This window comes from Aegilops tauschii, chromosome 1 (assembly GCF_002575655.3).
Source record: "Aegilops tauschii subsp. strangulata cultivar AL8/78 chromosome 1, Aet v6.0, whole genome shotgun sequence".
NCBI classification, from domain to species: Eukaryota; Viridiplantae; Streptophyta; class Magnoliopsida; order Poales; family Poaceae; genus Aegilops; species Aegilops tauschii.
Window position 1 is genome coordinate 204,554,326 of NC_053035.3, and position 21,838 is coordinate 204,576,163.

Here is a 21,838-nt window from a genome sequence, read left to right on the forward strand (position 1 = left end):
AGGGCCTGGTGACCCGCTGGGCGGGGCCCAAGGATGCCCGGAGCCGGAGCCCGAGGGACCGGCATGGGGTACGCGTGGACGACGCCAGTCCACGGGTTGGTGTCGTACGTCCATGGGGAGTCACCTGCTGCTGCTGACGAGGTCCCCCGGGCGCCTGTTACTGCTTGCGGCCGCCCCCGCGGCGGTTGCCGCGGCGCCCGCCACCCGGCTGCTTGGGGCAGCGGGAGGGGCGGGAGGCGCGGACGGAAGGGGGAAGTACCCAGGAGGCGCTGGTGGCGGCGGCTGCTGGCGCGGCGCGGGTGGGGCGGTCGGTGGAGGGCACCGCGGGAGGTGCCGGCGGCGAGGGCGTGGTGCTGCACACGCTTCTTGACCCCCTTCATCCGGCGCTCCTCCAACCTCAAGTACGCCACAAACTTGGGGAAAGAGGGCTCCGGCATCAAGGTGAGGTTAGAGGCGGCGTTGCCGAAGTCCTCGTTGAGGCCGGCGGAGAGCGTGCTGAGGAGGAGGTCGTCGTCCACCTTGGCTCTAATGTGTAACACCCCGAGAATCATGCTACAGTAACCCTCTGTGATTAAGCTAATCATGTTGCTAAACAGGGCTTGATCACATTTGAAACACATTTCTTTTCAAACTCCTAATTCAAACTTCAATTAAATTTAAAGTGGAAAATAAAAGTTTTCAAAAATTTAAACAAAAATGTTCGGGCCATGCCAGAAATTGCACTGATAATTATTGTGGAGAAAACACATTTTTATAAGATACCTAAATACTTTTAAATGAAATAAAACAGAAAAGAAAATAAACAAATAAAAATAAATGCAAAAGAACACAGAACAAAGAAAAAAGAAAAAGAAAAGGGAGAAGGCCCCCCCCACTAGACCCCTGGCCCAACTGGGCCGACCCCCGGCCCAGCCCACCTCTCCCACTCGCCCCCCTTCCCTGTTCCCCCGACCGGGGTCGGAACAGGGGCCGGTCCCCGCCGCAGCCCCTCGCCGGCGACGGGGAGGATAAGGACGCCAGCGCCCCCCCCCGCCTCCTCGGGCCTCTCTCCCACTCGCCCCCGCTCTCCTCTCGGCCTCTGCGCCTCTCTCTTTCCCCCCAGATCCGCGCCGCTCCTTCCTTCCCCACGCCCGACGCGGTCGCCGCCGTTCACCGTCGTTCACACGGCCACCGTACCCACCTCGCCGCCCCAAGGTGTCTCCAAGGACCGCCGTCGCCCGCTGCTTCGTCTGGTGCAGCCCGTTGGAGACCGGAGCCCCTGCAACGACCTCCCCGAGCTCTTCTTCCCCGCACGGCCGCCGTCGATCGCCGCCCCGTTTCGCCTCCGACGAGCCTCCCCGAGCACACTGCCGTCCCCCTACAGCCTCGCCGAGAGCTTCTCCCCCCTCCTCCCCTGTCCTTTCGCGCTCGCGCGCCCCCTAGCTGCTTCCCCACGCGCGCCCGAACGCAGCGCCGCGGAGCTCGCCGCCGGCAAGGCTCCGGTGACCTTTTGGTCACGGGCTCAAGCCCGCAGCACTCCCCACCGCACGTAGATGCTCCCCGGCCCCTCCGCTTGCTCGATAGCCCGCCGTAGCCCCATTTCCGTCGGGCACCCGTGCGCGCCGCCGCCTCCGCCGCTCACCGGCGCCGATTCCGGCCAGGTCCGGCGAACCTACGGCCACCACTGGATGCGGCGCTGCGAGCTCCTTCGAATGGGCCTAGCCCCGCTCCTCCCCGAGCCCCGTCGCGCGTTTCCGGCCAACTCCGGCAAGGGACCGCCGCTGTTTTGGTCGCCGGAGTTGCTCCGGTGCCGGCCGCCGACGTGGCTGGCCTGGGGCCACCCCAGTGCCACTGCCAGTGGGCCCCGTGGACCCCGTTGACTGGGTCAACCCAGTCAACGTGCTGACTGGGCAGGCCCAGCCACTGACATGCGGGCCCCGTCGCAAAATTAACAAAAAAAATGTTTTTATAAATATAACTAATTAATTAACCTAATCACTCACTGACATATGGGGCCCACCCCTCTAATTAGACTGTTAGTTTAGTTTAAATTACTGTTAGACTAACAGAGGCTGACATGTGGGTCCCACTGGACCCACCTGTCTGGTTTGACTGGTCAGCCGACCTGTTGACCTGCTGACGTCAGCATTACATCATGCTGACGTCATAATTCATTTTTGCTTAATTCATATAATTCCAGAAATTCAGATAAACTTTGAAAATTCATATCTTTTAAACCGTAACTCGGATGAAAATGTTTTCTATATGAAAGTTGCTCAGAACAACGAGACGAATCCGAATACGCAGTCCGTTCGTCCACCACACCTCCCTAACCTATCGAACTAGCAACTTTCCCCCTCCGGTCCGTCTGTCCGAAAACGCGAAACATCGGGAATACCTCCCGGTTGTTCCCCCCCCCCTTCACCGGTACCATCTACTGTCGCGTTAGGTCACACCTAGCACCGCTCATTGTCATGTCACGCATCGTCATGCTTATGTTTGCATTGTATTTACTGTTTCTTCCCCCCTCTTCTCTCCGGTAGACTACGAGACCGACACTGCTGTTGTCCAGTTCGACTACGGAGTTGACGACCCCTCCTACTTGCCAGAGCAACCAGGCAAGCCCCCCCCTTGATCACCAGATATCGCCTATTCCTCTCTATACTACTTGCATTAGAGTAGTGTAGCATGTTACTGCTTTTCGATATCCTATCCTGATGCATAGCCTATCCTTGCTACTACTGTTGATACCTGTACCTGCAATCCTACATGCTTAGTATAGGATGCTAGTTTTCCATCAGTGGCCCTACATTCTTGTCCGTCTGCTGTGCTATACTATCGGGCCGTGATCACCTGGGCGGTGATCACGGGTATATACTTATATACTACATACATGACACATGTGATGACTAAAGTCGGGTCGGCTCGTAGGAGTACCCGCAAGTGGATCTTTGTGGCGGAGCGACAGGGCAGGTTGAGACCACCCAGGTGAGCGGTGGGCCTGGCCCTGGTCGGCGTTCGCGGATACTTAACACGCTTAACGAGATCTTGGTATTTGATCTGAGTCTGGCCATTTGGTCTAAACGCACTAGCCATCTACGCGGGAGTAGTTATGGGTATCCCGGCGTCGTGGTATCAGCCGAAGCCTTCTTGACGTCAGCGACTGAGTGGCGCGCGCCGGATTGGACTGGAACGCCACTAGGCTAGGTCTGCTTCCGGCCGCGTACGCAACGTGCAGGTGTGCATAGGGCGATGGGCCCAGACCCCTGCGCGCATAGGGTTAGACCGGCGTGCTGACCTCTCTGTTGTGCTTAGGTGGGGCTGCGACGCATTGATCTTACGAGTCCGGGCATGACCCAGGAAAGTGTGTCCGGCCAATTGGGATCGAGCGTGTTGGGTTATGTGGTGCACCCCTGCAGGGAAGTTTATCTATTCGAATAGCCGTGTCCCTCGGTAAAAGGACGACCCGGAGTTGTACCTTGACCTTATGACAACTAGAACTGGATACTGAATAAAATACACCCTTCCAAGTGCCAGATATAACCCGGTGATCGCTCTCTAACAGGGCGACGAGGAGGGGATCGCCGGGTAGGTTTATGCTATGCGATGCTACTTGGAGGACTTCAATCTACTCTCTTCTACTTGCTGCAAGATGGAGACGACCAGAAGCGTAGTCTTCGACAGGACTAGCTTTCCCCCTTTTTATTCTGGCATTCTGCAGTTCAGTCCACTGATATGCCCCTTTACACATATACCCATGCATATGTAGTGTAGCTCCTTGCTTGCGAGTACTTTGGATGAGTACTCACGGTTGCTTCTCTCCCTCTTTTCCCCCTTTTCTTTTCTATCTGGTTGTCACAACCAGATGCTGGAGTCCAGGAGCCAGACGCCACCGTCGACGACCACACCTACGACACTGGAGGTGCCTACTACTACGTGCAGGCCGTTGACGACGACCAGGAGTAGTTAGGAGGATCCCAGGCAGGAGGCCTGCGCCTCGTTCGATCTGTATCCCAGTTTGTGCTAGCCTTCTTAAGGCAAACTTGTTTAACTTATGTCTGTACTCGGATATTGTTGCTTCCGCTGACTCGTCTATGATCGAGCACTTGTATTCGAGCCCTCGAGGCCCCTGGCTTGTATTATAATGCTTGTATGACTTATTTATGTTTTAGAGTTGTGTTGTGATATCTTCCCGTGAGTCCCTGATCTTGATCGTACACATTTGCGTGCATGATTAGTGTACGGTCAAATCGGGGGCGTCACAAGTTGGTATCAGAGCCGACTGCCTGTAGGAATCCCCCTTTCCACACCCCTTGGTCGAAGTCGAGTCTAGACATTACAAAACTTTTACTAACATGGCTGTGTGTCTTACGGGCCCACGTCGCCATTGGGTGGTACTAGGATCTTTTACTCCTCGACCTTTACTCTGGGACTCTGAACTCTCTTCTACTCGGGTTAAACGAATTTACAAACTCTAACACTAGGATCCCGTGACCGCATTCACCCCAAAGTTGGATAAGCCATAGTTGTTTCTTAGAATAGTATATTGAACAATTCACACACTGTCATTTGACTCCTTTGAAACGTCTTTGCTTTCAGATGGAACCCACGAGGCAGGTCGTGCGCCACACGACGGCCATTGGTGCCTCGGGATCACCTGCGGTGCTAGCTGAGATGATGACCTATCTGGGTTATCGTTGGCACCCTGAGTACACCGTCTACGAGGAGTACCAGGACTTTAACCAGGAGCAGTACCGTGCCATCGTCCACCTCTACTCTCGGGAGTACGACTCCACTACTGTGCTGCACACCGCACATGGTGTTGGTGTGACCATCGATATGGCTGTCCACGATGCTGCCTATGCTGCTCTGACACGTCTTCGTGGAGAGTATCGGGAGTTGGACACCTCCCCTTTCAGGCACATTGCTATCGCCTCTGATGTTGGTGCGGAGGGATACTATACTGCTGCCTACTCCACTGTCACCCGAGAGCCCTTCTACCATCAGCACCTGGTTCTGCATGCTGATGGGCTGGATCGAGCTAACCGAGCTCTTCGCCACGAGATGTACACCACCCGTCAGCACCTTTACCGTGCTCTGATGCTGCTGCACCCCTTTGTCCGATCTGGACAGGTACCGCGTGCTGCGATCTCCCCAGCCAGGACCGTGATGCCCCACGGTGTCGGATGGCCAGAGGTGGGAGGCTACTCTCCCGCACTTGGTCCTCTTCTGCCACCTGAGCGTCGGGCTCTACACCTGAGTATCCGCGGCCCCCAGTCTGCTGACGTGGAGGGCTATCCGTTGCCTCACTACCAGCTGTCGGGCTACGATTACCTCCACAGTACCTCTTGGGACTGATGTAGTCTTGCTTAGTTAGTATTAGTTGCAGTCGCCGCGAGCCTGTGTGCCGCCTATGATGTTTTAGTCTATGTACTGAACTCTATGTACTAAACTCTATGCATGACCCCTTTTGTAAGTTATGCCGACTACTATGTAGTAGCTATCGTGCTCCTTTCATTATGCATGTTTCATCATGAATGATTCTTGTCATTGCAAATTTCTCAATGCTGAACTACCCCTGTTATATATTAGCAGGATGGTTAGACCAGGTGGTCGTGGTCGTGGTGGCGATGCCCCACCACCACCTGAGTACATGGCTGGTATGATCCAACAGTTTGAACTGAACCGCCAGTTCATGGAAAATATGATGGCTCAGTTCCCTCGCCCCAATATGAACCAGCAGCCAGCCCAAGTGACTCTCCAAGATTTCATACGCCTCAACCCAACCATCTACCGCAGCTCAACTCAGCCTCTGGATGCTGATGACTGGCTCCGTGACATCACCTATGAGATGGAGTCTGCTGATGTAGCCCCTGCCAGCTATGTCACCTTTGCTTCCTTCTTCTTGAAGGGACCCGCAGCTCAATGGTGGGACAGCCACAGGCGTACTCTGCCAGCTGGAACAATCATCACGTGGCCAGACTTCCAAGCAGCTTTCCGTGCCCGCTTCATTCCTCAGGGAGTCATGGACCGGAAGAAGCGTGAGTTCCGCAACCTCACCCAAGGCAACAAAACTGTCGAAGCTTATTAGCGGGAGTTTCTGGACTTGTCCCGCTATGCTGAAGAAGACATTGCGACTGATGCACGCAGACAGGAGAAGTTCCGTGATGGCCTTCAAGCTGACATCAAGCTCGCACTTCTAGTGCATGACTTTGCTGATTTCGCCACCTTGGTGAACAAGGCCATCAATGTCGAAACTGGTCTGCAGGAATACCAGAGCTCTCACAGGCGCAACCGTGACACGGGCTCATCTTCGGGCTCGCCCGCACAGAAGCGTAAGATATGGATCCCGAACAGCATGTACCGCCCAAATGCATCTGCCCCAAGGCAGACCTATGCTGCACCTCGTCTGCCTCCACCACCGTCTAGGCAGTCAAGACTTCCAGCTCCACCATCCCAAGCTCCTGTTCCCACTCCGAATAATGGTTTGTGCTTTAGGTGTGGTCAACCAGGATACCGTGCTAAAGAATGCAACCAGAACCAGAATCAACTGGCCCTTCCAGCAACTGGCCGTGGTAACAATCAGCCCCGCAACAACCATGCTAAGTCTTATGGTCGTGCTCATGCCAACCACGTTGATCTCAACGAAGCTCAAGACCAGCCTGCTACTGTGATGGGTACACTCCTCGTAAATTCAGTACCAGCATCCGTTTTATTTGATACAGGTGCATCGGATTTATTCATGTCAGAAGATTTTGCATACAAGCACGACGTTAAATGTGAGGAGATGAACACCTCTGTATTGGTCAAAACCCCCGTGGGACAGTGTCAGACCTCCTTGGTTGGCATCGATGTTCCCGTGGAAATCGAAGGGATGGAATTCTATGCCTCTCCCATTATCCTAAAGTCGTCTAACATCGACCTCATTTTGGGTATGGATTGGTTGAAGGCGCATACTGCTTCTATAGTTTGCGCCACTAAAACCGTCCATCTGCTACACCCTTCAGATGAAATAGTTGCTTACTAAGCTCATCTGGTGCAAAATGCCGAGGCAAGGCTCTATGCATTGAATGCATTGAACGCTGCACCACTCGAGGGCATTGAAAACATTCCCGTCGTGCGTGAATTCCTCGACGTCTTCCCTGAAGAACTTCCAGGGATTCCTCCTGCTAGAGCTGTCGAATTCATCATCGACTTGAAACCAGGCACCACTCCTATAGCCAAGCGACCCTACAAAATGCCACCGCATGAACTCCTTGAGCTTAAGGAGGAAATTGACAAATCTCTTCGCAAAGGATTCATTCGCCCAAGTTGCTCTCCTTGGGGAGCACCTTCCCTCTTTGTCAAGAAGAAGGATGGGACAAACCGGTTAGTTCAAGACTACCGTCCTATAAACCAAGCTACCATTCAGAATAAATACCCTCTTCCTCGGATCAATGATCTGTATGATCAACTGGCGGGTTCGTCAGTGTTCTCTAAGCTCGACTTGAGGTTGGGCTACCATCAGATCCGTGTTCGCGAAGAGGATATCCCAAAGACCGCCTTCGTGACTCCCTATGGTTCATACGAGTACACCGTCATGTCTTTCGGTTTAACCAATGCTCCAGCCACCTTCTCTCGTCTGATGAACTATATATTCATGGATTACCTCGACAAGTTCGTCGTGGTTTATCTGGATGATATCCTGGTATTTTCCAAGAACAAAGAAGAACATGCTGAACATCTTCGACTTGTGCTGGAAAAGCTACGAGAGCATCAACTATATGCCAAGTTCTCCAAATGTGAATTCTGGCTACCGGAAGTAACCTATCTTGGGCATGTCATCTCTAAGGATGGTATTGCCGTCAACCCCGAGCGAGTTCAGGCTATTCTTGATTGGACTCCTCCCAAGAACGTTAAGCAAGTCAGAAGTTTTCTCGGTCTCGCTAGCTATTGCCGTCGATTTGTCGAGAACTTCTCCAAGATCGCCAGGCCTCTGACTAACCTGTTACATAAGGGCGTCAAGTTCCAATGGACAGACAAATGTCAGGAAAGTTTCCAGGCACTCAAAGACAAGTTGACTTCTGCTCCAGTTCTAGCTCCACCTGATACTAAGAAGGACTTTGTCATTTACTGCGACGCTTCCCGTCAAGGATTAGGCTATGTCCTAATGCAAGACCGCAAAGTGATTGCTTATGCCTCTCGGCAATTGCGCCCTCACGAAGAGAACTACCCAGTTCACGACCTCGAACTTGCTGCTGTCATTCATGCGCTGAAGCAGTGGCGACATTACCTTCTCGGTAATCGTTGCGAGATCTTCACTGACCACCAAAGTCTGAAGTATCTGTTTACTCAGCCAGATCTGAACCTCCGTCAGCAGAGATGGATGGAGCTTGTTGCAGACTTTGACTTGGGTATTTCCTATATGCCAGGCAAGGCTAATGTAATGGCTGATGCCTTGAGCCGCAAGTCTTACTGCAACCACCTCCAGGTTCATAAAGTTCAGCCCTCGCTTGTTGAAGAATTCAGGAAGCTGAACCTCCATATTGTTCCTCCGGGTGCACTCGCTCCCCCTCCTAAGGAGTTTGGCAAGGTGAACCTCCACGTTGTTACCCAGGGTTCCCTCAATACCCTAGTTGCTAAACCAGATCTCGTGGATAGCATCAAAAGGCTACAGAAGTATGACTCTGAAGCCCACAAGATCAAGCGCTACCTCGCAGAAGGAAATCCCTCATTCTTCACCATTGCTGAAGATGGCACCTTATACTTCAAGGACCGCCTAGTGGTGCCATGTGCAGAGAAAAACCTGGATATGACACAGGAAGTTATGAAAGAAGCTCATGATACGCCTCTATGTATCCATCCTGGTAGTACAAAGATGTACCAAGACATCCGTCAGAGATTCTGGTGGTCTAATATGAAGCAAGCCATTGCTCGTTATGTTGCTGAGTGTGACGTTTTCCGTCGTATCAAAGCAGAACATCAAAGGCCTGCTGGAACTCTGCAACCTATCTCTATTCCTGAATGGAAATGGGACCATGTTGAGATGGACTTCGTCACTGGATTTCCCAAATCACAGAAAGGTAATGATGCTATTCTTGTCGTCATTGACCGGCTTTCCAAAGTTGCACATTTCCTGGCGGTCAAAGAAACGATCACTGCTAGCCAGTTGGCAACGCTCTATATGTCCAGGATTGTTTCACTCCACGGTATTCCATTGGTTATCAGCTCAGACCGTGGCAGCTTATTCACTTCAAGATTCTGGGCAAGTTTCCAGGAAGCTACGGGAACTCATCTGTCATTCAGTACCGCGTTTCATCCTCAATCGCAAGGACAAGTTGAACGCGTCAACCAAGTTCTCGAAGACATGCTTCGAGCTTGCGTTATTTCCTTCGGCAAGAAATGGGAGGAATCCCTCCCGTATGCTGAGTTCTCTTATAATAATAGCTATCAAGCTAGTCTGAAGATGGCCCCCTTCGAAGTGTTATATGGACGAAGGTGCCGAACCCCTCTGAACTGGTCAGAAACTGGGGAACGTCCACTCTTCGGTCCGGATATTATCCAAGATGCCGAAGAACAAGTCCGCATTATTCGTGAGAATCTCAAGACTGCTCAGTCACGTCAGAAGAGTCAGTATGACCGTCATCATAAAGACATGGTCTATCAACCTGGCGAAAAGGCTTATCTTCGAGTCACACCTATGAAGGGTGCTCACCGCTTCGGGATCAAGGGCAAACTAGCTCCTCGCTATATTGGCCCATTCACTATTCTCGAAAGGCGTGGAAAAGTGGCATACCAACTGGAGCTACCGCCGAACCTTTCTCAGGTTCACGATGTGTTCCATGTGTCACAGCTCCGCCGTTGCTTCAAGGACCCAATCCGAGCTGTGGATCATGAAGTGCTCGAATTGCAGCAAGACCTCTCCTATAAGGAGCATCCGGTCCGCATTCTCGACCAAGCTGAACGCCGCACACGTCAGAAGGCGATCAAGTTTCTCAAAGTCCAGTGGTCGCACCATTCTGAAGGTGAGGCCACTTGGGAACGAGAGGATCGTCTGCGCGAAGAATACCCCGCACTGTTTCCTTCTACCTCCTAAATCTCGGGACGAGATTTCTTGTAGTGGAGGAGATTTGTAACACCCCGAGAATCATGCTACAGTAACCCTCTGTGATTAAGCTAATCATGTTGCTAAACAGGGCTTGATCACATTTGAAACACATTTCTTTTCAAACTCCTAATTCAAACTTCAATTAAATTTAAAGTGGAAAATAAAAGTTTTCAAAAATTTAAACAAAAATGTTCGGGCCATGCCAGAAATTGCACTGATAATTATTGTGGAGAAAACACATTTTTATAAGATACCTAAATACTTTTAAATGAAATAAAACAGAAAAGAAAATAAACAAATAAAAAGAAATGCAAAAGAACACAGAACAAAGAAAAAAGAAAAAGAAAAGGGAGAAGGCCCCCCCCACTAGACCCCTGGCCCAACTGGGCCGACCCCCGGCCCAGCCCACCTCTCCCACTCGCCCCCTTCCCTGTTCCCCCGACCGGGGTCGGAACAGGGGCCGGTCCCCGCCGCACCCCCTCGCCGGCGACGGGGAGGATAAGGATGCCAGCGCCCCCCCGCCTCCTCGGGCCTCTCTCCCACTCGCCCCCGCTCTCCTCTCGGCCTCTGCGCCTCTCTCTTTCCCCCCAGATCCGCGCCGCTCCTTCCTTCCCCACGCCCGACGCGGTCGCCGCCGTTCACCGTCGTTCACACGGCCACCGTACCCACCTCGCCGCCCCAAGGTGTCTCCAAGGACCGCCGTCGCCCGCTGCTTCGTCTGGTGCAGCCTGTTGGAGACCGGAGCCCCTGCAACGACCTCCCCGAGCTCTTCTTCCCCGCACGGCCGCCGTCGATCGCCGCCCCGTTTCGCCTCCGACGAGCCTCCCCGAGCACACTACCGTCCCCCTACAGCCTCGCCGTGAGCTTCTCCCCCCTCCTCCCCTGTCCTTTCGCTCTCGCGCGCCCCCTAGCTGCTTCCCCACGCGCGCCCGAACGCAGCGCCGCGGAGCTCGCCGCCGGCAAGGCTCCGGTGACCTTTTGGTCACGGGCTCAAGCCCGCAGCACTCCCCACCGCACGTAGATGCTCCCCGGCCCCTCCGCTTGCTCGATAGCCCGCCGTAGCCCCGTTTCCGTCGGGCACCCGTGCGCGCCGCCGCCTCCGCCGCTCACCGGCGCCGATTCCGGCCAGGTCCGGCGAACCTACGGCCACCACTGGATGCGGCGCTGCGAGCTCCTTCGAATGGGCCTAGCCCCGCTCCTCCCCGAGCCCCGTCGCGCGTTTCCGGCCAACTCCGGCAAGGGACCGCCGCTGTTTTGGTCGCCGGAGTTGCTCCGGCGCCGGCCGCCGACGTGGCTGGCCTGGGGCCACCCCAGTGCCACTGCCAGTGGGCCCCGTGGACCCCGTTGACTGGGTCAACCCAGTCAACCCAGTCAACGTGCTGACTGGGCAGGCCCAGCCACTGACATGCGGGCCCCGCCGCAAAATTAAAAAAAAATGTTTTTATAAATATAACTAATTAATTAACCTAATCACTCACTGACATATGGGGCCCACCCCTCTAATTAGATTGTTAGTTTAGTTTAAATTACTGTTAGACTAACAGAGGCTGACATGTGGGTCCCACTGGACCCACCTGTCTGGTTTGACTGGTCGGCCGACCTGTTGACCTGCTGACATCAGCATTACCTCATGCTGACGTCATAATTCATTTTTGCTTAATTCAAATAATTCCAGAAATTCAGATAAACTTTGAAAATTCATATCTTTTAAACCATAACTCGGATGAAAATGTTTTCTATATGAAAGTTGCTCAGAACGACGAGACGAATCCGAATACGCAGTCCGTTCGTCCACCACACCTCCCTAACCTATCGAACTAGCAACTTTCCCCCTCCGGTCCGTCTGTCCGAAAACGCGAAACATCGGGAATACCTCCCGGTTGTTCCCCCCCTTCACCGGTACCATCTACTGTCGCGTTAGGTCACACCTAGCACCGCTCATTGTCATGTCACGCATCGTCATGCTTATGTTTGCATTGTATTTACTGTTTCTTCCCCCCTCTTCTCTCCGGTAGACTACGAGACCGACACTGCTGCTGTCCAGTTCGACTACAGAGTTGACGACCCCTCCTACTTGCCAGAGCAACCAGGCAAGCCCCCCCCTTGATCACCAGATATCGCCTATTCCTCTCTATACTACTTGCATTAGAGTAGTGTAGCATGTTACTGCTTTTCGATATCCTATCCTGATGCATAGCCTATCCTTGCTACTACTGTTGATACCTGTACCTGCAATCCTACATGCTTAGTATAGGATGCTAGTTTCCCATCAGTGGCCCTACATTCTTGTCCGTCTGCTGTGCTATACTATCGGGCCGTGATCACCTGGGCGGTGATCACGGGTATATACTTATATACTACATACATGACACATGTGATGACTAAAGTCGGGTCGGCTCGTAGGAGTACCCGCAAGTGGATCTTTGTGGCGGAGCGACAGGGCAGGTTGAGACCACCCAGGTGAGCGGTGGGCCTGGCCCTGGTCGGCGTTCGCGGATACTTAACACGCTTAACGAGATCTTGGTATTTGATCTGAGTCTGGCCATTTGGTCTATACGCACTAGCCATCTACGCGAGAGTAGTTATGGGTATCCCGGCATCGTGGTATCAGCCGAAGCCTTCTTGACGTCAGCGACTGAGTGGCGCGCGCCGGATTGGACTGGAACGCCACTAGGCTAGGTCTGCTTCCGGCCGCGTACGCAACATGCAGGTGTGCATAGGGCGATGGGCCCAGACCCCTGCGCGCATAGGGTTAGACCGGCGTGCTGACCTCTCTGTTGTGCTTAGGTGGGGCTGCGACGCATTGATCTTACGAGGCCGGGCATGACCCAGGAAAGTGTGTCCGGCCAATTGGGATCGAGCGTGTTGGGTTATGTGGTGCACCCCTGCAGGGAAGTTTATCTATTCGAATAGCCGTGTCCCTCGGTAAAAGGACGACCCGGAGTTGTACCTTGACCTTATGACAACTAGAACTGGATACTGAATAAAATACACCCTTCCAAGTGCCAGATATAACCCGGTGATCGCTCTCTAACAGGGCGACGAGGAGGGGATCGCCGGGTAGGTTTATGCTATGCGATGCTACTTGGAGGACTTCAATCTACTCTCTTCTACTTGCTGCAAGATGGAGACGACCAGAAGCGTAGTCTTCGACAGGACTAGCTTTCCCTCTTTTTATTCTGGCATTCTGCAGTTCAGTCCACTGATATGCCCCTTTACACATATACCCATGCATATGTAGTGTAGCTCCTTGCTTGCGAGTACTTTGGATGAGTACTCACGGTTGCTTCTCTCCATCTTTTCCCCCTTTTCTTTTCTATCTGGTTGTCACAACCAGATGCTGGAGTCCAGGAGCCAGACGCCACCGTCGACGACCACACCTACGACACTGGAGGTGCTTACTACTACGTGCAGGCCGTTGACGACGACTAGGAGTAGTTAGGAGGATCCCAGGCAGGAGGCCTGCGCCTCGTTCGATCTGTATCCCAGTTTGTGCTAGCCTTCTTAAGGCAAACTTGTTTAACTTATGTCTGTACTCAGATATTGTTGCTTCCGCTGACTCGTCTATGATTGAGCACTTGTATTCGAGCCCTCGAGGCCCCTGGCTTGTATTATAATGCTTGTATGACTTATTTATGTTTTAGAGTTGTGTTGTGATATCTTCCCGTGAGTCCCTGATCTTGATCGTACACATTTGCGTGCATGATTAGTGTACGGTCAAATCGGGGGCGTCACATAATGTCACAGAGCTCATCCGCCAACGTCTTCAGGCGGCGGCAGTAGTCATCAATGAACTGTTCATCCTGGTGACAGCCAAAAAATTCCTGCTGCAAAAAAACGCGGCGCTGAAGCTTGTTGTCGGTGAAGAGGCCGTTCAGCTTGACCCACATGGCGCGGGCGTCGTCGCCGGCGCTCACGACCGTGTGGAACAAGTCCTTGGAGATGGTGGTGAAGAACCACCGGATGGTCGTGGCGTCGATCGCGGTCCACTCGGCATCGTCCACCATGGCGCGGGAGTCCACGGTGCCATCCACGTGATCCACGAGATTGTTCTCGCGGAAGAGCAGCGTGAAGTACGTCCCACGCGAAGTACGTGGAGTTGGAGGCGTCGAGGATCAGGGGACGCGTGCATGGACGTTGATGGCGCGGATCTCGGCAGGGTCGACGGCGAAGGGGTTGGAGTAGGTGGAGGCGTTGGATGACATGGTGATGAGATCGTGGGAGGGAGGCGGCGGCGCGGCTGAGGAGAGGCGGCGCGGTGGCGGGAGGCAGGCGGCGCGGCGGGAAGGGGCAGCGCGGCGTGGAGGGAAAGGCGCGCGGTGGGGAGGTGGCGCGCGGGGAGGAGGGGTGGTGGCGGCGGCTTGGGGCGGCGGCGGGAGGTCGCGGCGGCGGCGGCGGCCCGAGGCGGCGGCTAGGGTTAGCGGAAGCTGGAAGATCGACTTGCGATAGATACCATGTAGAGAATAATTTGATGCATTGATAATTGATTGATCGTGCACTAGGTATATAAGTAAAGGGATGCGACCGGTATCTTATCTCCTAATATACACGTATATAGAGAGAGACAGATACTACAAGTACTATATACAAAAACCCAGATCTACGTACATGTACACATGTTCAACAACGAAGACGACGATGGCCATGCACTGCTCTTGTCGTGGCTTAGCGGACCATCTAGCTCAGCTCGGAGATGAGATGATCACATGGAATGATGAAGAACTGTGGTCGATTCGATCCAAAGAATTGCGGACAGATCCTGCAGTTGCGGAGGCCCATGCTGCTCCGGACTTGCCTGAGTTGTCCTCACTCCCGGGCTCCACCCAAGTTCCTCCATCCGAACCGAACCGAACCTTCCTTCTCCTGCGCCACAGCAGCGGCTGGACTCGAGTCCCCAACTGGTGCTTGACCGCACCAGCCGCGAGATCCCGATCCGAGCTGAGCTACACGTCATCGTCGCCAGGTGGACGTGCCACACGAGTCACCAGGCGAGCAAGCCAGCGGGAGTGCTAGCCCAGTCCAGCACGGTTCCCTGCCGTCCGAGCTGTATCACGTCGGCTACGCGCACACGGGTCGTGCCCCCACAAACCATGCTGCGTGTCTCTGACGTGAAAGGGCCCACAGGTCCACAGACCCCACACGTCATTGTCCAGAAGACTCTTTTGTTTTTTTCTCGTCGTCTCTATCGATCTCCTCCGCCTTCCTTTGGCCCCTTCCGTCTCGCGTCGGCCTCTTAACGGCCGCTCGGCCTCACGCCAGCGCCCGGCTATACTACCTTTCGCCCGCCCGTCTCCGCCTCCATGCAGCACCGCTCGCCGGCGGCGGCCACGGCCTCCGGAGCTGCCTCCACTGCGGCCGCCATGGAGCCAGGCGTCGGCGGCGTCGAGCCTGCGGTGACGCTCGACCAGGTGCCGCGCTGGAGCGACCCCGACCAGCGCCTGTACACACCGTCCTCCTCGTCCGCCACCGCCGAAGCCGCGGACGGCGGATCCGAGCCCGCAGCGTCCGCCTTCCTCTCCTTCTCCGACCCGCTCACCGGCGACGACGGCGGCGCCGCCGGTGGTGGCTGCGCGGGCGCCTCGCGCTTCCCCGTGGACCACGAGATCAACTCCAGGATCTACCTCTGGCGGGGACACCCCTGGAACATGGAGGTCGACGCCGTCGTCAACTCCACCAACGAGGTTGCGATTCTCTTCTTATGTCTCGCTGGGCATTGGAGAATGCTGGAACTGCGGTGCTAAGCTCTTGATTCTTCGGTTTGTGCAGAGCTTGGACGAGGCGCACAGTAGTCCTGGGCTGCACGCTGCAGCAGGTTCTGGGCTCGCGGAGGAATGCGCCACCTTGGTACGACTTTGGATGTCAGGACTGGGCAGTACAATTTTAGCTTTTAGGGGGGGAATTTTTTCAATCACTGGAGATTGTGAAGTGACATGTTTTTACTGCTTGACGTTTTGCAGGGAGGGTGCCGAACTGGGATGGCAAAGATGACCAATGCATACGATCTTCCTGCGAGGTAGGCATTTAGTGCCTCCGTTTCAGTTTTTCACGTGGAAAATGAATGCATTTCCCTTTTTTAGTAGAAAATGGAACATATGTCCTGTGCACGGATCTGGAAATACTGTTGAAGCATGAAGTTACTGACATGTTTTTAGTACAACATCTGTGTAGTTTTTGGTTTCACGATATGACCTGTGGTCTGCTAGTCCTTATGGTAAAGTCAAAGAAATTGATTCTGATCTACCAGAGTTATGACTCGTGAGATTTGTTCTACCAGATTAATAATACCAAAAAAAAAAATCATTCACCCATATGGGGAGGCCCGGACGTGCCTGCCACGTCGGACCAAACCCTAGCCACTCCACTCCACTTCCGTTCCGCCCCCTAGCTCCTCTCCGGCCTTCTATCCGAGTCCGGCAACTCTGGATCCGTCGACTGGGACCTCGCCCCATGCGGAGACAAGGAGTTAGCCGTCCGGCCCGTCGGTTCCGGGAGGAAACCCGAGCTTTGTCGTCGGAATCGCTCTGGCAGGAATCCATTGCGTCCGTGGAGGGCAGGTGGGCTTGGGTCCGGCGGCTCAACGTGCGTGACCGCAGGGGAATCGGAGGAGGCGAGCAGCGGCTGGAGGTACCTGTGCGCCCAACCGGAGGGCCCTGGGCTTGCAGCGCAACCCCTTCGGTGGAGCCTCATCCCTACGGCGTCGGGCTCCGAGTACGAGGTCAATGCCACTAGACGTCACAACCATGGCTGCGTCGGGGAGCGGCGTGCCCGCCATGCGAGGGAGAAGTTGCGCCACGCACCGTGAAGGCTGAGTCGCATGCCATGGAGGACAACAGTGCGGAGGGCATCGCCGTCCGTGCCCGCATCCTGGCGAAGCGACAAGCCTGGACGGCGCGTGCCCTCGCACTGGAGCAAACCTGGGTAGTCCGTGCCGTCGCCAGACTGCCCCCCAAAGAGGAAGAGGCCGGTGACGCATCCGAAGCCCCGACAATGAGCGGATCCGGTTCCCATATTGCGTCTTCGACGGCAGCTTCCGTGACGAAGATGGCAAGGGCAAGGGCGGCTGTGGGTGAACTTCCCCCATAGCCATATGTCATAGCTAGTAGAACATGCCAATTTTTGGTTGTTCGATGGCATGTATGAGAAATCTCCTATGTTATGTGTGTTGATATAGATGAACTACATATGCTGTTTTTAACGTTGCATGAGGATTGTATGGAATTGAGGGTTTCGGAACTAGGGGCACGGCTGTGGATGCAAACATTTGAGGGGTGACCGGGCGTTGTCCGCGGACGTGTCTGGGCGCCTCCGCAGATGTATAGGGGGTCACATTTTATGAGTTGTGGTTGTAGATGCTCTTAGGTGGTATCTCTATATTGGAGTTCATCAATTGTCAGTCATCAGCTTTATACGACGAAGTTTTTATGATAAGCGTTGTTGTTGAACTCACATAACCCGAAAAGTTGAAATCTACTATGGAGTTTGGAACAGATCCTAGTTATGAGAAATATGCAATTTATGGGAAAGGTGCTGCTAATTTGAGTATTCTTGTTTGATACTTGGAAAATCATCCCGATTCATTTCATCATTACTGATTGAAAAATGTATGTATTGTTGCTTATACTGAAATGTATATGTCAATTGATTATGCAGGAAGGTCATCCATACAGTGGGACCCAAATATGCTGTCAAGTATCACACAGCTGCGGAAAATGCACTTAGTCATTGCTACCGGTCATGTTTGGAACTACTCATTGAGAACGGCCTTGAAAGGTACTTGCCGCATATGTGGGCCAAAATGGAAAGATTTCATCGTTAGATGTTGTTATTTTTTCTCACTTAACAAGTGATCTCAGGTGTTTTAAGATATGCAATCTGAAATTGGCACATCTTGTTACTTATCCATTTCATTTCCTTAGCATCGCAATGGGTTGCATATACACGGAAGCTAAAAACTATCCTCGTGAACCAGCTGCCCATGTGGCAATAAGTGAGTTCTTTCATTCTGTTCTCTCTTTTACTTTTGGTATTTATTACTTATATTTGTTACTTTTGGTATTTATTATGGAATGGAGGGAGTACTATGCAAGAAATATTTTGTACTAGAAAGATGTTTTCAACCGATTTCCACTTTATATATTGTCCCCACTTCTTATTTCCACGTGGAGGTGAAGTGATGAGTGGCAGAAAGTGAAAGAACTTATTTGTGAATTGCACAAAAAAATGATTGTACCGTAGTCACTCTGCAAATATTTTGTATCTTTCGGGTTTATTCTGCACAAACTCACTTTACTCTTCAGGGACTGTTAGACGTTTTCTGGAGAAACAGAAAGGCAAGATAGCTGGTGTTATTTTTTGTATTACATCATCATCTGATACAGAGATATACAAAAGGTACTTACTGAAGCCCAAAATTTATTTATTTATTCTTGCATTTGCTAATGGTAAGCATTATGTAGATTGCTTCCGCTATATTTCCCTCGGGACAAGCAAGAGGAAGAGACTGCGGTATCAAAACTTCCAGCTGATGTCGGGGATGAGAATGGTGAAACTGTAATAGATGAAAGGAAAATAAGAATAAGACCATTGCCTGCTGGTGCAGCAGATAGAACAGTGGCTACAGCTCCTCTTGATCTTCCTCTTGAGTCTGGATTGGCATCAAGGTGAATGTTAGAAGTTTAACATCTTCCTAGACTCTTTAATCACTGGTAGATCTGAATGCTAGCTATGTGCTGATGCTGATTCATAACTTAGGGCATTATGCATCATTGTTGGTCTTAGCCAAACAGCTTAAAATTGACCTATTCATCTTACTTTGTGCAGAATGACTTGCCTCTTTTTTTGATTGAAAAACTACCTTTAGTGTAGTCCTTCATATGGATGAGACATTGCTCTTTTTTCTTGTATTGGATTTTTTCCACCTTGAATTAGTCAGTTCTGGGTTATTTACTTTCTTACTTTATTATCTGCAGTATCTATTTTATTGGTTATCATAAAGATCACTACAATGTCTATTTTATTGATTACATTGTCTGTATGGAACGCCTATGCGCGCAGGCAATCCCTAAGCGAGCCAGGCGCTAGGCATGTGGCAAGACGCACAATTTATGCAAGCGCCTTTTTTCCCCTTGGATTACATATTATAGCCTATCTTCAAAGGGACATTGTCTAAGCACAGTACTGTTAAATTAATTTTACCTGATTTATTCAGCAGGAGTACATTCAAACTGGATTCGTATTTGGACCCTTCATTTATGTCATTAATTAAAGACCCGGATCTACGGCGCAAGGAGCAGTGGGGAAAATCTTCTCAAGCTCAAAAGCGATTTAATTATGCTAGGTTGCTTGGATATGGTGATATAGGTTTCCCTCCATTGTCTGCTGCCGAGGAATATTCACTTCATTCACGATACCTTGCGAAAGCAAATTCCCTTAATCTTTCAGAGATTGCTGAGATGAAAATAATGTACGCAACTGGTGTTATAACAAGGGGTTATTTTACTTCTTACAGTGTGCATATGATTACTTTTTCTTCAGACTGTTTTTGTTGCCTGCAGTCTGATGCTCTCTACAATTGCAGTTATCGTGGTGGAGTTGATAGTGAAGGGCGCCCAGTTATGGTTGTTGTTGGTGCGCACTTTCTTCTTCGCTGCCTGGATCTTGAACGGTTTGTTCTACATGTAGTGAAGGTAATCATACAATTGAAATAAATGTTGCCTAACAGAACTTCTGCAGCCACAGTTCATGTGTTGTGTCATGTACCAATGCCAAATTATCTTCTTGCGTATGTCCTCAAGTCCTGGAATGCTGTTGTTTGCAGATACTTGAATGATATTGTTTGTGGAGGTAGGGCTAGGAAGTTAGATTAGCTTAGCCAAAGTATAGGGTTTGCTGTGCTCTCTGTATTTCTTAAATGTAATATCTAGTTTCTAGTGTATTTTATGCTTTTCATATCTGGTTATACATTTGCATTGGCAGCAAGCACACAAGAATGATGCTCCAAAATGTCTGGTTTAAATTTCAAACTTACATGAAGGCAATCAATCCAAGTAATTCTGTTATTTTAAAGTCTTGGTAATTTGGTATAATGAATTTACGAAACTGTGAGATGATTCTGCACAAATATATCTGAAAACAAGAAAATATACAGAAAAGGCACCAAGAATGTTTGGATGGATTTACAGGGAGTACTTGTTTAATATTACATCTGTACCAAATAGCCTACCAAAATGTCTTATATTTTGGTATGGAGGTATTATATTGCAGAAGTTATGTATATGCCTCCTAAGATTTTCTGTGGTTTTCTACTAGTACATAATTCATGATTTTTATTTTATTATTATGTCTTTTGTTCTGCCAACCATAGAAAAGAGAACCAAAATAAGGCATAAAAGGTGAATTAGCTTCAATCTAAAAGTAACATCCTTTCTCTTTGCAGGAGTTTGAACCTTTGATTCAGAAGCCATATACTATTGTCTATCTCCACTCGGCAGCATCATTACAACCGTAAGTGTTTGGTACAAAGAAATGTCTACTTGATCCCCTGAGGTTTGGAGCCGGGACAACCTGACCTATTCTAAAGGTTAATGTGCTGTTTATTTATCTGGTTTATAACCTCATGGTGTTATGTTATCACAGCTACAAACTAGTGGGGGTCAAGTAGACCATTTCTGCTGCTAAACATTCACAGTAGACTGATTAAAATTCGATATTCGTTGTTACTCTTAACCCATCTGTGCTGTGATGTAAGGAGTTTTCTTAATCCATTTCCAGGCAACCAGATTTAGGATTCATGAAAAGGATACAACAAATATTAGGCCGGAAACATCAGCGAAACCTTCATGTCGGTATCTTGGTTGTGCTCACTATGTAACATATTTATCTCTTAATAAGTTAGGTCTTCTGACAATTATCACTCTATCAGGGGATTTATATACTCCACCCAACCTTGGGGTTGAGAACAGCTATTCTGGGGATGCAGCTTTTGATTGATGGAGAGGTACCTCCCAGTTCACACCATACTGATATTCCTTTTTAATCTTATAAGGTGTTGCTTAAGGTTTGTCATCCTCTTTTTTTATTAGGTATGGAAGAAAGTTGTGTATGTTGACAGGCTGGTGCAATTGTTCAGATATGTACCACGCGAACAATTAACTATCCCAGATTTTGTATTTCAGTAAGTAGCCTTACGCAAATCCTTCCAGCTTTTAGGACGTTTGCAGAGAACTAGAAGAGATTGTGTACTTATTCATTTATGAGCTTAATCCTACAGGCATGATTTGGAGGTGAATGGTGGTAGAGGCATGATTGTGGACCCAAGAACAAAACATATCTATCAGAGACCATCTGGCTGATTCATGTCATTTATGCAGTCCAATGCTCATACTTCTTGCTTTTGCAAGTCTTTGTATAATTACTCCTTTGTTGATATTTCTCTTTTTCCTTTGTATCTAATTTAGGTGTTCTATTCCTTTCATTCGTTCCTCAGCCTTCAGGGAAGGGGATTATTGTTTGTACTTCCTCTGTCCCAAAATTCTTGTCTTAGATTTGTCTAGATACGGATGTATCTAATACTAAAATGTGACTTGATACATCCGTATTTAGACAAATCTAAGACAAGAATTTTGGAACGAAGGGAGTATATGTTAACTTCTACAGGTGAATAAAACTGGCGTCTCAGTGCTCGTCAGTTTAAGTTCCACCAGACAGGGCATTCGTCTAGTAGCATAAAATATGCTACTCTCTCCTATCCAACATAAGTGACCAACATAAGGC

At 50.8% G+C, this 21,838-nt stretch overlaps 1 protein-coding gene across 5 annotated transcripts; it reads left to right on the plus strand.

Annotated features, from left to right (window-relative positions):
• The first annotated feature begins 15,246 nt into the window (after positions 1–15,246).
• LOC109763372 (uncharacterized) lies at positions 15,247–21,579 on the plus strand. Of its 5 annotated transcripts, none has more exons than XR_002232914.4 (14): positions 15,247–15,747; positions 15,833–15,910; positions 16,024–16,079; positions 17,717–17,836; positions 17,983–18,053; positions 18,364–18,457; positions 18,523–18,726; positions 19,275–19,529; positions 19,644–19,752; positions 20,502–20,645; positions 20,837–20,906; positions 20,988–21,062; positions 21,148–21,239; positions 21,336–21,579. XR_002232914.4 is itself a non-coding variant. In XM_020322213.4 (14 exons), exons 1-14 carry the CDS (start codon positions 15,367–15,369, stop codon positions 21,415–21,417), a joined length of 1,755 nt encoding a protein of 584 aa, XP_020177802.1. In that variant the 5' UTR covers positions 15,247–15,366; the 3' UTR covers positions 21,418–21,579. The 5 variants fall into 5 exon arrangements, 3 of the variants coding, with proteins under 3 accessions (XP_020177802.1, XP_020177803.1, XP_020177804.1); XR_012205271.1 differs by having other exon boundaries at positions 19,278–19,529; XM_020322213.4 differs by having other exon boundaries at positions 20,502–20,569.
• The last annotated feature ends 259 nt before the right edge of the window (positions 21,580–21,838 follow it).